Source organism: Myxocyprinus asiaticus, chromosome 42 (assembly GCF_019703515.2).
Source record: "Myxocyprinus asiaticus isolate MX2 ecotype Aquarium Trade chromosome 42, UBuf_Myxa_2, whole genome shotgun sequence".
Lineage (NCBI taxonomy): Eukaryota > Metazoa > Chordata > Actinopteri > Cypriniformes > Catostomidae > Myxocyprinus > Myxocyprinus asiaticus.
Window position 1 is genome coordinate 35,185,769 of NC_059385.1, and position 15,922 is coordinate 35,201,690.

Here is a 15,922-nt window from a genome sequence, read left to right on the forward strand (position 1 = left end):
CCTCGACACAAGCTCCAGCCACTAGTGGAACTGGCACACGCACACACATACACACAAAAAGGGAGCCGTTCAGTTTCTCGGGCAGTCAAATTAATGTTCAGTAAGCCGGTCCATTCGGCCGTTACACGAGTGCACATGACCTTATCACTCCAATGTCCTGCAAGAAATATTCTGCAAAACAAACTCCAGCCGATAGGAAGCATAAGCACCAAGAACATGCAGATTCATCCACAAACTGTCCCGAAGGAGTGATACTGCACAAAACAAACTCCAGCCACTAGGCGGAACCAACACGAAAAGAAACCCCAGCAGACAAGAGAATGTTCAGTGAGTCAGGCCCACTAGGCAGCAACATGAAAATCACCAAATGGCTTCTCACTCCATTGTCTTTATGAAGGACATAGCTTGCTGTGGGCATGTAAATGTTTTACGGCCATCCTTAGTATCTGTTCTCAGTTTGGCCGAAAACATCAGAGCAAAAGCGACCTTCTGTTGACGTAAGAGTTTCTTGCATTCCTTGAATCGATCACATTTACTCATCGAATTTGCAAAGTCTGGGAACAAGAAAACGCTGTGGTTCTTCCAAGAAAGCCTTCCTTTACTCCTCGCGTAAGACAAGATCTTTATTGGATGATCTCAGAAATTTGGCCAGAATTGATCAGGGCCTGTCTCCCTCAGCGGATCTCTGAGCCGGAACTCTGTGAGCTCGCTCGATTTCCAGCTTATGGCCTGTTATGTCGAGCAGACTCAGGAAGATCTCGTCTAGGAATTTTACCATATCTTGGCCTTCTTCATGCTCAGGAACTCCAACAATTCGGACGTTGTTTCGTAGATTACGATTCTCCAAATATTTCGCCATTGCAAAGCCATTCTATCAAACTAACCGGAGAAGTTAAGTCACACCCTGTTATCTTGCATTTGCACTCTATAGACAAAAGTGTCCAGAGTGTTTAATTTGGACATTTATTTAAATGTTGCCTCGAGCATATGCCTGAACCCAAAATTATGTATTAATAAGTCCCCTTTCTGCTGGTCAGAGTGGATTGTGAGGGGGGTTACTACACTCGGGGACCTATATGAGAGTGGAGTGTTGAGATCCTTTGAAAATTTGGTTCAACATTTTGGGATTCCCAGATCTCAGTTTTTTAGGTATTTACAGCTGCGCCACCTGCTCTGTACTATTTTGGGAGTAGCATACACCCCCCTAAAGTGGCAGACAGTCTGGGAGTGGTGATTACTGCTTTTGGAAAAGGTCATGAGGCATCAATGTATTACTCCCTGCTAATTCAGAGTCTGGGGGATGGAGCTTTAACCTCTATCAAGAGATTATGGGAGAAAGATACGATCTTGGTATTGGAGGATGGAGTGTGGGCTAGGATTCTAAAAAATGTCTGCATCTAGAGATACATAGATTCTATTGGACCCCCTCTAGATTGTATAGGCTTGGTCTTAAAGACACACCCACCTGCTGGTGATGCCAATCAGAGGATGGAGACACAACCCATGTCTTTTGGTGTTGTGTTAAGATCCAAGAATTTTGGTTGAAGGTTCAGAGTTTTGTGTGTGACGTATTGGGCACTCAGGTTTCATTTTGCCCCAGACTCTGTATTTTGGGCGATGGGGTGGTCATCAATGTAGAGAATAGACACACATAGAGTTGGGTCTTAACCAGTGTCATGTTCACCAGACAGATAGTTTTGAGGGGATGGAGGTCAGCTGGAGCGCCACCACTTCAGGAGTGGTACTTAGAGATGGGGAGGGTGGCGGCTTTTGAAGAAGGGTCATCTAGAAGACTGGGGAAATTGGACTCATTTGTGGGTAAATGGGGCAGATATCTGGCATTTTTGGAGGGTCTTGGGGAGAGGCAGTGGAGAGAGAGATGTAGTTGTTAATATGTGTGATTATTATATACAGTGTATATATATATATATATATATATATATATATATATATATATATATATATATATATATATATATATATGCAAAATATATATAATGTTTATTTTATTTATTTATTTATTTTTTTATAATCATGTATCACTGGGATGTTGTTGAGGGCCAGGGTGGGGTTGGTGATTGGGAGGGGGAGGGGTAATAGTGGGGGTTAAATATTGATTCTGTGTATATATGTTTTGTTTTTCTGTGTTTAATATATGAATCAATAATTATTTTTTTTAAACAGAATGGTTCTGGACTGGCCCCACTGACTTCCATTGTAAGTGCCTCACTGTAACTGAGATTATTAAAAAAATGAGAGATGAGTTGAATATATTTTTTGTGATAATATTATGCCACAAATGCTGTCAATTAAGCTTAACTTGTATTGAACCCAGAATACTCTTTAAATACTCAATGAAATCAAAATGTGAGTTCTGTTGACGCGAAGGTCATCTATACACTAGTGTACTCATAAAATTTGGCAAAATTAACTTTTAACAGATACACATTTCAAATGTAGTTTTTCTCTTCCTGAAAACGGACCAGAACTATTAGTGACTCAATTTTGCACAGATGTTTGTCCAATCAAATGCTTTATCAGTCATCACAAGACATAAAACAGCACTCGTCAAGCCATTTCATGGGGTCGCTTAGAATTAGCAGATTCTGTGCAGACTTAAACAGGTTATGATTTAAATAACTGTCAGTCAGTGTGTAGTTTGCTACAGTACTTGTTACTTTTTGCACTGTTTGAGAAACAATGATGTAGCATACATACATGTAACAACTTTTTCCCCCATCAAGGTGATTTTAAGCCATTCAATCGGTACAACATATCAGTGTATCCAATGTACAGCCGTCGTTTTCAACGTTCCAACACGTCATTCAGATACATCCAAGCAGGACGACCAGTTACCACAGCCGCCTACATAAAACAAGGATGTATGTACTGCAAATATGTCTCAAATTTACTTTTCACTTAATGCAGGTTTTTGGTTGTAATCGATAACACATCACTATATTTGTTCTCTCAGATAACAACTTTATTTTTGTTTTTTTGTAATCTAGCGCCACTAGAAGGCCCTACTGCTAGGGTTACAAAACCCAAGAAAACCAGTGCCGAGGTGACATGGGAGGAAATTCCACTGGACAGTCAGCGAGGATTCATCACTGGCTACACCATTTTCTATAAGACAGGGAACATTGAGAAATGTATGTACAACACAGCATGTTTAAACGTTAATAAGTTTGATTTTGATATACATTGTCTTTAATTCATTGAATATTTTGGCAGCTATGCAGGCAGAAGCTCATCTCCGTTCATGTGTGCTGACTGATCTGACCAGTGAAAGTGATTATGTTGTTCATGTCATGGTGTCAACAGTAGCAGGCACCAAAAATGGCTCTGATTTCAATTTCAAAACGGCAAAGTACGGTACGTATTTCATCTTTGCACAATTGTTTTTTATAAATAATCAATATTACAATTACAGCTGCCGGCAATGACTAAGGGTATGTGTACTACGTAAAAGTGTTGAGAACAGCATTCCTTTTGCATCAAATATTTAATTTTTTTTTTTTTAGTGATTAAACATTGTAACCATTCACAGCCATGTGGCTTGTGCACATGAATGCAATGGCAAAAACTAATGAAAATTGGCCCTAGTGAGCGGGATTTAATGCTCTGATGCTTGTTTTGTGAAAATGAGAATGGAAAAACACCTGACACACACACACAAAAAAGTACTCATAGAAAAGTAATTTGGAATTATTTTGAATTTGTTAGATGTCACTCGCAAAAATTAAAATTAGCGAATAAAAGTGTTATCTTTAAATAAATATCACACATTACTATAACACTGTTGGTTCAAGTAAAGTAAACCACCTTTTTCTTAATGAATATCTAGAGTGTATATAAATATATACACCGATCAGCCACAACATTAAAACCACCTGCCTAATATTGTGTAGGTCCCCCTCGTGCCGCCAAAACAGCACCAACCCGCTTCTCAGAATAGCATACTAAAATGATATTCTTCTCACCACAATTGCACAGAGTTTCATAGACTTTGTCAGTTCGAACCTGTCTGGCCATTCTCTGTTGACCTCTCTCATCAACAAGGCATAGTCCATAGTCCAAGTCCATAGAACTGACCCTCACTGGATGTTTTTTGTTTTTGGCACCATTTGGAGGAATTTCTAGAGACTGTTATGCGTGAAAATCCCAGGAGATCAGCAGTTACAGAAATACTCAAACCAGCCCGTCTGGTACCAACAATCATCCATGCGATTATCTAATCAGCCAATCGTGTGGCAGCAGTGCAGTGCATAAAATCATGCAGATACGGTCTGGAGCTTCAGTTAATGTTCACATCAACCATCAGTATCAGGAAAAAATATGATCTCAATGATTTGGACCGTGGCATGATTGTTGGTGCCAGATGGGCTAGTTTGAGTATTTCTGTATCTCTGATCTCCTGGGAATTTCATGCACAGCAGTCTCAGAATGGTGCAAAAAAAAAAAAGAAAAAAGAAAACATCCAGTGAGTGGCAGTTCTGCGGATGGAAATGCCTTGTTGATGAGACAGGTCAACAGAGAATGGCCAGACTGGTTCGAACTGACAAAGTCTACAGTAACTCAGATAACCACTCTGTACAATTGTGGTGAGAAGAATAGCACCTCAGAATGCTATTCTGAGAAGCGGGTTGGCGCTGTTTTGGCAGCACGAGGGGGACCTACACAATATTAGGCAGGTGCTTTTAATGTTGTGGCTGATCGGTGTATATATAGTACTGTGCAAAAGTCATAAGTGCTTAAAATGTTGATGTTGCATATTGATGATGTCTTCAAAAATAATGCCATAAGTAGTTTTCAATTATCAATTAATGTCATACAAATTCCAGTAAACATAAAAAAACTAAATCAGTCAGCAACAACATTTGCCTTCAAAACAGCATCAATTCTTCTAGGTACAGCTGGACACAGTTTTTCTTGATTGCTGGCAGATAGGTTGTTCCAAGAGAACTTGCCACAGTTCTTCTATCTATTTAGGCTGTCTCAGTTGCTTCTGTCTCCATGTAATCCCAGACTGACTCAAAGATGTTGATTCTGGCTCTGTGGGGGCCATACAATCTCGACTCGTTTTTCTTCTATTAAATAATATTTTAATACACTAAAAGCAGAATACATCAAATAACCATTTTAAGACAAATGTTTTTGTGAAAAATATAATGCACCTAAGACTTTTGCACAGTACTGTATATACTGTATATATGTTATCAGGGTTCCCACGTATCCTGGCAATTTGTATGCAGTTTTTCAGTCATGGAAAGTGAGAAAAATACCTAAATGTCCTGGAAAATAATTATTTGTCCTGGAAAATATTTTAGTACAATAAAACTGTTTGTGTCGCTGATGAGGTTTTTGTACAAGTATTGATATAGTGCAAATTTGCTGTAACTGCTGTAGTGTTAACTACAAAAACATTTGAATTGTCTAAAGTTTATTGAATAAATGACGACAGTCAGACCGCAGATTTCTTAAAAAAATTAATTCACATCCCGAGTCAATAGCGTGGTGATGCAGCCTTTACACCTCAGTATGTAAATTCATTTTCAATAATTCAATGATCAGAGTCTGCTTATACCGCCGTGACCACATGTAGGGCCCTATGATTTTGAAAACAGATGAAATCACTTAATCCAGTCATAAAAATTGTATTAGCTATAAAATGCGGAATGTCACGGAATGTGAAATGTTTGTGAAGAAAATTAATGTTTGAATGCACAGCAAATCAAATGAAAATCGTGATATGTCCAAGTGTGATTATTAAACCGCAAAAGGCTGTGATTTAATAATAATAATCAATTTGTTTCTTACACCAACCTATCGATTTGCTTCAGAAGACATTAACTGATCGACTGGAATCGAGTGGATTACTTTTATGCTGCCTAAATATGCGTTTTGGACAGTCAAATAGCCAGCAGCCTGATGGCACCCGTTTACTTACATTATAAGGACCTACAGAGCTTCAACATTTTTCTAAAAATCTTAATTTGTGTGTTGTTTCAGATTGTGCTGAGAGGATTTTGTTGAAAGCACTTCATTTGATAAAAATAATGCAATGTTGTTGAAAATTGTAATTAAAATAATTCAATTTTCATTTGATTAAAGTTTTAACAAATTCATTTGATTAGACACCATTTCTTTTACGAAATGTAATTAAACTGTTAAATACAGAATAATAATAAAAACCCTCCAATAACCACAATTTTAATGATATATGACTATTTCAACAGCGTGGCACATAAAATGTCCTGAAATGTCCTGGAAAAGTGTGCCTTGAAAAGAGTATATATAGTATATATACATATATATATATATATATATATATATATATATATATATATATATATATATATATATATATTCACACACACACACACACACCCCCCAACCATATATAGTGAATGCACGGCCCATAGGGCACTAGTGAAGTCGAGAAAATGTGCTTCATGTGTTAACATATAAATCAACTGTTTTTATTAAAGTCAAAAATATTATTTAACATCACTGAATCAAACTGACTACATTACGTTACACTGAATAAAAAAATTTTTTTTAGGACATGATCAAGAAAAAAAATCGGTCCTTAAGTAAGGTAAAAATTATGGGTTACCATGCATTTTTTACAGTGCACAAAAAAAAAAAGGCTAATTTCATTTACTTTTAATATGATTAGAAATGTTTGGAAAGTGACACCATTGTTCCTTTTGTGTGTATTTGTGTTGTTCCTAACTTTAAAATTGATCCCATCTCCATCTGACCTATATAAACTTAAGTATGGCCTTAATTAGAGCATAACAAAGAGTATACTGAATATAAAAGAATTTATTTTCAATAAATATATCCTTAATATTTAAATATATCATCATAAATAAATGAAGTATTTCATATATACAACTGGCTAAAATCAATGAACAAATCTTTCTCCCATGCAAATGCACATTGATTACGCATCAAGGTAGTGGATGAGCTGAGACAGATTGTTAGCTGGTAGAGCAGAAACAAACGATATGTAGAGCAAGGGTGTAAAAGTCACCTGCATGTTTGGACTAATAAACGTCACCCTGCGGACCAAACAATCTACTCTGTATAAAGTGGTACCTGCAACTGCTTTAAGGTGCTTTAACTTACCCATTTAGATTTGTTGGTGTTTTTATTTATTTTTTTCTCCCCTTTTCTCCCCAATTTTGTAATGCCCAATTCCCACTACTTAATATGTCCTCGTGGTGGCACGGTTACCTCAGTCCGGGTGGTGGAGGACAAGTCTCGGTTGCCTCCGCAGACAGTCAATCCACGCATCTTATCACATGGCTCACTGTGCATGACACACTGCAGAGACTCACAGCATGTGGAGCCTCATGCTCTCCACAATCCACGCACAACTTACCAAGCGCCCCATTGAGAGCGAGAACCACTTAATCGCAACCACGAGGAGGTTACCCCATGTGAGTCTACCCTCCCTAGCAACCGGGACAATTTGGTTGCTTAGGAGACCTGGCTGGAGTCACTCAGCACACCCTGGATTCGAACTCATGACTCCAGGGATGGTAGGCAGCGTCAATACTCGCTAAGCTACCCAGGCCCTGATTTGTTTGCGAAATGGGAAGGTAACATAAAAAGATATGGGTAACTTTGATACAAAATCAAATAAACTTTACAAATGAGAAATATGTATCATAAATAAAATAAGGACAAATTAACTTAACACTTACCGTGTAACAACCAACTCAAACATATGCAACTGAATAAACAACAGAAATACCTAAATTTCTACATGTCAGCAACACAGGTTGGTAGAAAAGAAAATACAAAATGACAGATCATACTAACTCAAGAACAAATTCAAATAGAAAATACTCTAACACCCTGTTTACACCAGCCGCTTCCAGTGTAGACAGCATCATTGATTATTATGTAGTTCTATTGCTTTTGACACGACACTCGTGTCCGGTGTAGACAGGATGTCAGGGTCCCTTTGTACTTGTCCTAATCATTTGAGTTCTAATGAGCAGACGAGTCGCAGGTGTGCAAAGGCAGATTTAAAAGAACACACACACATACACGCTCAGAGAGAGAGAACAAGAGGGCAACGAGCAATAGAAAGAGCGTGTGAAAGAAAGAGTGAGACAGAGAGAGTGCGAAAGAGACACTCCAGACCTTGGTAACAGAACGTAACACCAGGCAATAATACAAAATACAATAATAATAATGATAACGCAGGCCAAATCATGCGCAAGACCGGCCAGATCACCGGGATTTCTCCCGGTGCTCCCGATGGCCAGTCCGGGCCTGGATATCTGTACCATTCATATCAATGGCACAAAAGATTGATTTTGATTGGACAAGTAGCTCTTAACATGTTGTTTTGGGTTCCGTCTTCTCTGGGAGTCATTGGAGCTTTGAGAGTGCTATTTGAGTTGTATCCACATCTGATTGCCTAGTTCATTGGGCTTGCAATCACTGTATTTTTGTCCCACCTTGAAGCCCGGCTTCACTGGTTGATGATTGGTCAATATTTCAAGTGGGTGGGACTTTGCAACAAATTATAATATCAAAACTGTGATGTACATGATTAACAGTGTATGAAATGTAAATGCACCACTCAGAAATACACATGCAGTTATTTGCAGTCTGGTGCAGCATCATTATTTCAGCTTTCATTATCAGATATTTTGCCTATTTTGTTGCAAAAACAGCTTAGAGATTAGTTAATTATTCTCGTGAAGTAGTAGCAGTTTGAGCAGCCTTGGGAGCAACATTGCAGACACCAAAAACCATCTGTGACCTCATGTATTGGTGTGTTGTCTGTAGGTGATGGAGAGGTCGAGTTGATCGTGGTGGTGGTGTGCTTCATCTTCCTGTTCCTCACCGTCATCATTATCATATTCTGCCTTCGGAAAAGAGAAGTGTGAGTCAACACTTCCCTTTCACATCACATCCTCTGCTCTCAAAATGAAGACAAAGCAACAATTCTCACCACTTCAGTTAAATTAGGAGAACAATTGGTCTGAAAATACTTACACCCATTTCCTATTACACAATCTTATGTGAGTCGTGTGAAATGTCATTATAGTATTGTGTGTTATCTGTGTTCAGGATTAAGAGGCTGTTGTGGCCGCGTGTCCCGGACCCCAATGACAGCTCTATTGCCCACTGGTCACCTGATTTCTCTGTAAAGGTCGGTAAGCTATTCACCATCAAAACTATTAACAGGTGAATCTTGTGAAAACATGTCCAGGTCACATTTCACCCCAAAATAATAATATAATATAATCATAAGGAAAAGAAAAATAAGAAATTTAATTTTGCATATACCATTAAGTTTACTGTAATAAATTAATTTTGGCAATGAAGGATTGTGAACCCTGTTCCCTTTCCCCCTTCTGCGGAACAAATCTTAATGATCCTAAAAGTAGGCTGCATGTGCATGCAAAATATCATTTCTTTTATATCATTCTTTTTTTTATTTTATTTTGGGGTAAAATATGACTTCTAACCTGGGTCAGAAATTAACCCAAATTTTTTCAGCATTTGCAGCATCTGATACATTTCTTAATACTAGGCCTGGGTGTACACATCATTGCATGAAATATAAGATCTACAAATTCAGATTTAGAATTATTTGTTAATAAATTGATTTAATTGAAGGATTTGACATAAAAGGATAATTAAGTATTTTATGATTAGAAAGCCCTCATAAAAATCAAATCCAGGGAGCAAATATTGCCCCTAAACAGAAAAGTACATTTCTGACTGCTTCCAACACGCCACACAATGGCATGCTGCTCAAAATTGCATTTACAGATTGCTTAAATATATTTACGGTCTGACACACAAAGTGTAACACCTTCTAAACCTTTCAGCAGACCGATTTACCCAAAGAAGACGTTAGTGTGGTGGAAGTAGATGTGTTTGACGGGAAGTCTTTATTTGAGGAAGACAAAGTTGTGCTGCCACTCAAGAAGGACAAATATCTGTCTGAGGAGCACAGCAGCGGTATCGGTGGCTCATCCTGTATGTCGTCGCCCCGCCACAGCGTGTCAGACAGTGACGATGGTGACTCAGGCCAGACCATGGCCAGCACCGTGCAGTACTCGGCCGTAGTGGCAAGCGGCTACAAGGGCCAGACCCCTGACCATCAGGCGCCTGTGTTTGCTCGCTCGGAGTCCACCCAGCCCCTCCTGGATTGTGAGGAACATACAGAACATCTGTACGAAGGCAGCAGCCAGTCTAGAAACTCTTACTTTAGGCGAGGCAGAGGACTCGAGCTGGCCGATGGCGAGGAACCAAACAGGAGTTCTCTGACTTTCTGTCCAAACAAGGAACAGGTGTTTCCTATCGTAGAGGATCCGGCCGTCTCCACGTCAAGTTACATGGCACAGCAGAATGGCTATCGTCCTCAATAAAGAGAAACATTCATACAGACAGGCTCATCTCAGTTTTGAAAACACCTTCAGCTATCTGTCAGGGTTCCCACAGATTTGGAAAACCTGTGGAAAAATAGTTTTAAAATCATGTAAAATATTTCATCTGCAAGATATTGCTCTTGTGAGGATAAAACTTGCTCAAAAGCCATAGCCATAATGTTGGATGTTGTGAGCAAATTGTTCTTTCAAGTCAGTTATTTTTGGTCAGACCAGTTCAGAACACCTTCTGAATGATTCATTAGTGAATCGGTCTGAATCAAAATGATTTTTAAAATTCCCAAATAATCACAATGACTAGAATCATCATGGAAAAGTTGTGAAAATGTCTTTGCCATTGCTGGAGTGTCTCCTCAAGCTTGCAGAGGTTCGTGGTTAGTGAACATTTTGAGGTGACATGCAGCTTTAACACTTCCATTGTAGACAACTTAAAGCTGTTGCAGTGTGACAAAAGTTGTTTTTCACACGGTTTTACTTTCAGAACAACTATTTACTCCTTGATATGAAATCAATGAAACTGACCATTGTTACACATTTCCTGTATCCAGTGGCTGAATGTATCATGTGTTTCTTAATGTCTTGCCCTCCCTTTAAATGTTCCAGTAACATACATGCACAACTCTTTAAAAAGGTGTTAAAGAATTTACTATTGAATTGTGAATTTTACCACAATTTGCCTAATTGAGATATTTTGTCATATGCCCTTACTCGTCAAAATATTTCAACTATTTTAAGTGTAAAAGTTGTTTTATGCAATTTTATGTAATTTTCAGATAGTAAGACAAACCTGATGGTTTAAAAAGTGTATTTGACAGGTTAGAGCTGAACGAATGTAATTGACCGTTTAGTAAATGGCAATCTGCGGAAAGTATTTTCACTACTATTACAGTATTATGAATATTAATATTTTTAGCAACATACGACAGAATGTCATTTCAAGTCTAGCTCCAGTTATTGACAACACTGTCAAGTTTCTTGGGATTTTGTTTCCCCAACTGGGACAAATCTAACACTACACTGCATTATCAACTAAGAAATGCATATCTCTTTCAGTGCATGCCTTTTTACATGTATCCACTCTTGTGTATATCACAAATACTGAGTTAAATAAAGACTTTATATGCAAATGTTTTGTGGGCCATATGCCTTATCGTTCACAGGTGGCACCAAACATAATCTATGCAAACTAGCAGCATTTGTTTGAAGATGCCATTTGCTGTGCTGTTTTGTAGCCAGTGCAATGACATAAATTTTGAAGTGTGATCTACGTGAACAAAACTGGCCACTGTTCATTGCTGTGGTTATGCTACTTCAGTAATTACTTTTATGAAAAAAGTAAATCCAATTTCTTTTAAGCTACTTTCTAAAACCCCCAATAACACTTTCTATAAGTCCACTCGAATTCTTGAATATGTCTGCGAATTTCTCCCCTACAAGGGGGCACAAAGCGCTCAACTATCACAGACGCAGGTATTAAAAAAAAAAGAATGTTTTAAATGTGTTCAATGTAGATATAAACTCGGCAAAAAAAGAAACAGCCTTTCACTTTCAACTGCTTTTATTTTCAGCAAACTTAACGTGTAAATATTTGTGAACATAAAAAGATTCATCAACCAAGACATAAACTGAACAAGTTTCACAGACATGTGACTAACAGAAATGAAATAATGTGTCCTTGAACAAAGGTGGGGTCAAAATCAAAAGTAACAGTCAGTATCTGGTGTGGCCAGATCTCTTCACTGGCCATGGCAGAACACTGGCATTCCTGTCTTGCAGGAAATCACACGCAGAATGAGCAGTATGGCTGGTGGCATTGTCATGCTTGAGGGTCATGTCAGGATGAGCCTGCAGGAAGGGTACCACATGAGGGAGGATGTCTTCCCTGTAACGCACAGCGTTGAGATTGCCTGCAATGACAACAAGCTCAGTCCGATGATGCTGTGACACACTGCCCCAGACCATGATGGACCCTCCACCTCCAAATCGATCCCGCTCCAGAGTACAGGCCTCAGTGTAACGTCCATTCCTTCGACGATAAATGCGAGTCTGACAATCACCCCTGGTGAGACAAAACTGCAACTCGTCAATTAAGATAACTTTTTGCCAGTCTTGTCTGGTCCAGCGAAGGTGGGTTTGTGCCCATAGGCGACATTGTTGTCGGTGATGCCTGATAAAGACCTGCCTTACAACAGGCCTACAAGCCCTCAGTCCAGCCTCTCTCAGCCTATTCTGGACAGTCTGAGCACTGATGGAGGGATTGTGTGTTCCTGGTGTAACTCGGACAGTTGTTGTTGCCATCCTGTACCTGTCCCACAGGTGTGATATTCGGATGTACCGATCCTGTAAAGGTGTTGTTAAACATGGTCTGCCACTGCGAGGACGATCAGCTGTCCTTCCTGTCTCCCTGTAGCGCCGTCTTAGGTGTCTTACAGTACAGACGTTGTAATTTATTGCACTGGCCACATCTGCAGTCCTCATGCCTCCATGCAGCATGCCTAAGGCACGTTCACGCAGATGAGCAGGGACCCTGGGCATCTTTCTTTTGGTGTTTTTCCAGAGTCAGTAGAAAGGTGTCTTTAGTGTCCTAAGTTTTTATAACTGTGACCTTAATTGCCTACCGTCTCTAAGCTGTTAGTGTCTTAATGACTGTTCCACAGGCACATGTTCATTAATTGTTTATGGTTCATTGAACAAGCATGGAAAACATTGTTTAAACCCTTTACAATAAAGATCTGGAAGGTTATTTGTATTTTTACAAAATTATCTTTAAAATAGTGTCCTGAAAAAGGGACGTTTCTTTTCTTGCTGAGTTTATAAAATGTGTGTAACCCAAGTAATATAATTCTATCTAAATTAAAACATCCAAATAAATGTTTTTCTTTTTCATTTGTAATCCCTTACACTAAGTAATTTGATTATACTCAGTAAATCATGTTACACCGAAAACTGCTAGATGTTCGTCAAAATCTCCATGTTCTCAATATTCATAAGCCAAGGTACACGCACCATTTTATAATAAATGGAAATTCTTGTCAGAGGTTTAAAACAGAAGTTTGGTAAATAACCACTTTATTTACCTTTATTTGACACAGGACATAAGCAAAACAAGTTTTTTATTTTTTATTTATTTTTTTTTTACTTATGTACTTCAGCCATTTAGGTCAAATAGATCAGGAAAAACAAAACCTGGATACTTGTCACATTTAGCAACAGAACAGATAGATAAGGTACAACTGTAGTTAAGCGCTTCAGGTAAATGCTTACAAAACTCAATATGCTCTTAGCTAAAACACACAAACGTGAAACAAATCCACTAATCCAGTTGTGCTCAAGTCAAAACCAGTGGTACAAATATTTCCAAATAAAGATAATCTGTGCAAAGCAAACAGCTAAAAGATATGTCGATGAATATTATATCCTTCAGATTAGACCTACATCTTTCATAATGTGACTTCTCAAATGCAATGGATTTACCTTGATGCCAACACTTTAACAAACATCTTAAATGTCATGAGTAAACTCACAAACAAGAAAAACTAGAAAGAAAGATAAAAGAAAGCAGAAGAGCAGTTATTCCCATTCTTCATCATCTGCAGGGCTCTGAGTGGATGTTTGTGGAGGCTCTTCATTCTTGAATGATCCTCCCTGTAAACAAAGACATGGACTCGTATAGTGTTGTGGAACAGTAATCCAAACACACAAAGGGTTCGTTCACCCAAAAATGTTAAAAATAATAATTTCCTCACCCATGTAACATTCTATACATGACTTTTTCCTTGAACACGTAAAGACAAGGTGACCGAGGCCACCAGTCCCTAACATTCTGCCGAACATCTTGTGTTCCACAGAAGTCAGCATTAACTTCCCGTCATGTCATTTATGAAACCTGACCATCTCTATTTTCTTTACATGGTTTGTTCATTTTAACAATTGATAATACTTCCGTTACTAGTTAGCATAGCACAAATAGTAGCACCACAGCTACTATTTTTCTCTTAATTAGGATGACAGTACTATCCATAAAATATTATGATATAATGGTATACCTTCCGTGTGTCTGTAGACGCAAACACTTTTCCACGTGGGTTGAATCCTGTTGTTCCATGAGCACTGAATGCAATTTCCTCCAGCCATTTGGGAACTTCCTGTTGGGCCTGAAAACGGGTAAAATGTGTCATGAAATAAAGTGTTTATTAAAACCCAAAAGTATACTGAATGTTAATTTATTCACTTTTCCGGTTCTGTTGAGAGTAAGCTGTGCACGACTGGCCGCCGCTTCTCACGGACGCTTGTGTTTGTTGTTTTTTGCTGTTTCGCGTTATTTTACTAGTCTTCCTCTGGTTGTGTTTTTCAATTAACATTTTTTATTGATTCATAGACTTGTCACAAAGAAAAAAAACACATCATATATACACTGAATCACATTTAACCCCCACTATTACCCCTCACCAATCACCCACCCCACCCTGACCCCCAACGAACACCCCTGTGGTCACAAATAGGAATACACACAAAAAAAGAAAATATAAATCATGTATGATTAAAACTACTCTCTCCACAGCCCCTCCCCGAGAGTCACCCAAAAACACCAAGTAGTTGCCCCATTTCCTATCAAACAAATTCTGAACCCCCAGCCTTCTGCTTGACCCCTCATCGAAAGCAGCCACCCTCCCCATCTCCGCACACCACTCCGGAAATGAGGGCGCTCCATCCGACTTTCATCCCCTTAAAATAATTTGCCTGCCAATCATGATACTGGTCAGAGCCCAATTTTTTACGTGTTTATCCCCCAAATTTATGACCGCCCCATACCCCAAAATACAGAGTCTGGGGCAAAGTGAAATTTGAGTGCCCAAAACAAAACTCTGAACCTTCAACCAGAATTCTTGGATCTTAACACATCCACAAAAAATATGGGTTGTGTCTCCATCTTCTGTTTGGCATCGCCAGCAGGTGGGTGTGTCTTTAAGACCAAGCCTATACAATCTAGAAGTGGTCCAACAGAATCTATGTAAAATCTTTTTTAGGGGTGCACCCTTGCATCTCTAGATGCAGACTTGATGTTTTAGAATCCTAGCCCACACTCCCTCCTCCTATACCATGTTTAAATCTTTCTCCCGTAATCTTTTGATAGAAGTTAAAGCTCTGACCCCGATACTCCTTGCATACAGGTGCATCTCAATAAATTAGAATGTCGTGGAAAAGTTCATTTATTTCAGTAATTCAACACAAATTGTGAAACTCGTGTATAAAATAAATTCGATGCACACAGACTGAAGTAGTTTAATTCTTTGGTTCTTTTAATTGTGATGATTTTGGCTCACATTTAACAAAAACCCACCAATTCACTATCTCAACAAATTAGAATACATCATAAGACCAATAAAAAAAAAACATTTTTAGTGAATTGTTGGCCTTCTGGAAAGTATGTTCATTTACTGTATATATACTCAATACTTGGTAGGGGCTCCTTTTGCTTTAATTACTGCCTC

The 15,922-nt window shown here is 38.6% G+C and overlaps 2 protein-coding genes across 5 annotated transcripts in view; one reads left to right on the forward strand and one right to left on the reverse strand.

Annotated features, from left to right (window-relative positions):
* LOC127432334 (interleukin-6 receptor subunit beta-like) overlaps positions 1 to 11,557 on the forward strand; it is a 43,461-nt gene extending 31,904 nt beyond the window's left edge. Inside the window, exons 11-17 of one of the 4 annotated variants that reach the window (XM_051683256.1) lie at positions 2,185 to 2,217; positions 2,745 to 2,882; positions 3,009 to 3,152; positions 3,235 to 3,375; positions 8,818 to 8,914; positions 9,103 to 9,184; positions 9,870 to 11,557. In XM_051683256.1, coding sequence (XP_051539216.1) covers positions 2,185 to 2,217; positions 2,745 to 2,882; positions 3,009 to 3,152; positions 3,235 to 3,375; positions 8,818 to 8,914; positions 9,103 to 9,184; positions 9,870 to 10,412 — 1,178 coding nt within the window. In that variant the 3' untranslated portion in view covers positions 10,413 to 11,557. The remainder of the gene's footprint in view (positions 1 to 2,184; positions 2,218 to 2,744; positions 2,883 to 3,008; positions 3,153 to 3,234; positions 3,376 to 8,817; positions 8,915 to 9,102; positions 9,185 to 9,869) is intronic. The other 3 variants (XM_051683257.1, XM_051683258.1, XM_051683259.1) reach the window with 3 other exon arrangements.
* Positions 11,558 to 13,970: 2,413 nt separating this feature from the next.
* LOC127432696 (probable ATP-dependent RNA helicase DDX4) overlaps positions 13,971 to 15,922 on the reverse strand; it is a 71,881-nt gene continuing 69,929 nt past the window's right edge. Inside the window, exons 16-17 of the mRNA XM_051684047.1 lie at positions 14,477 to 14,584; positions 13,971 to 14,075 (exon numbers count right to left, since the gene is read on the reverse strand). Of these exons, the coding sequence (XP_051540007.1) occupies positions 14,001 to 14,075; positions 14,477 to 14,584 (183 nt within the window). The 3' untranslated portion in view covers positions 13,971 to 14,000. The remainder of the gene's footprint in view (positions 14,076 to 14,476; positions 14,585 to 15,922) is intronic.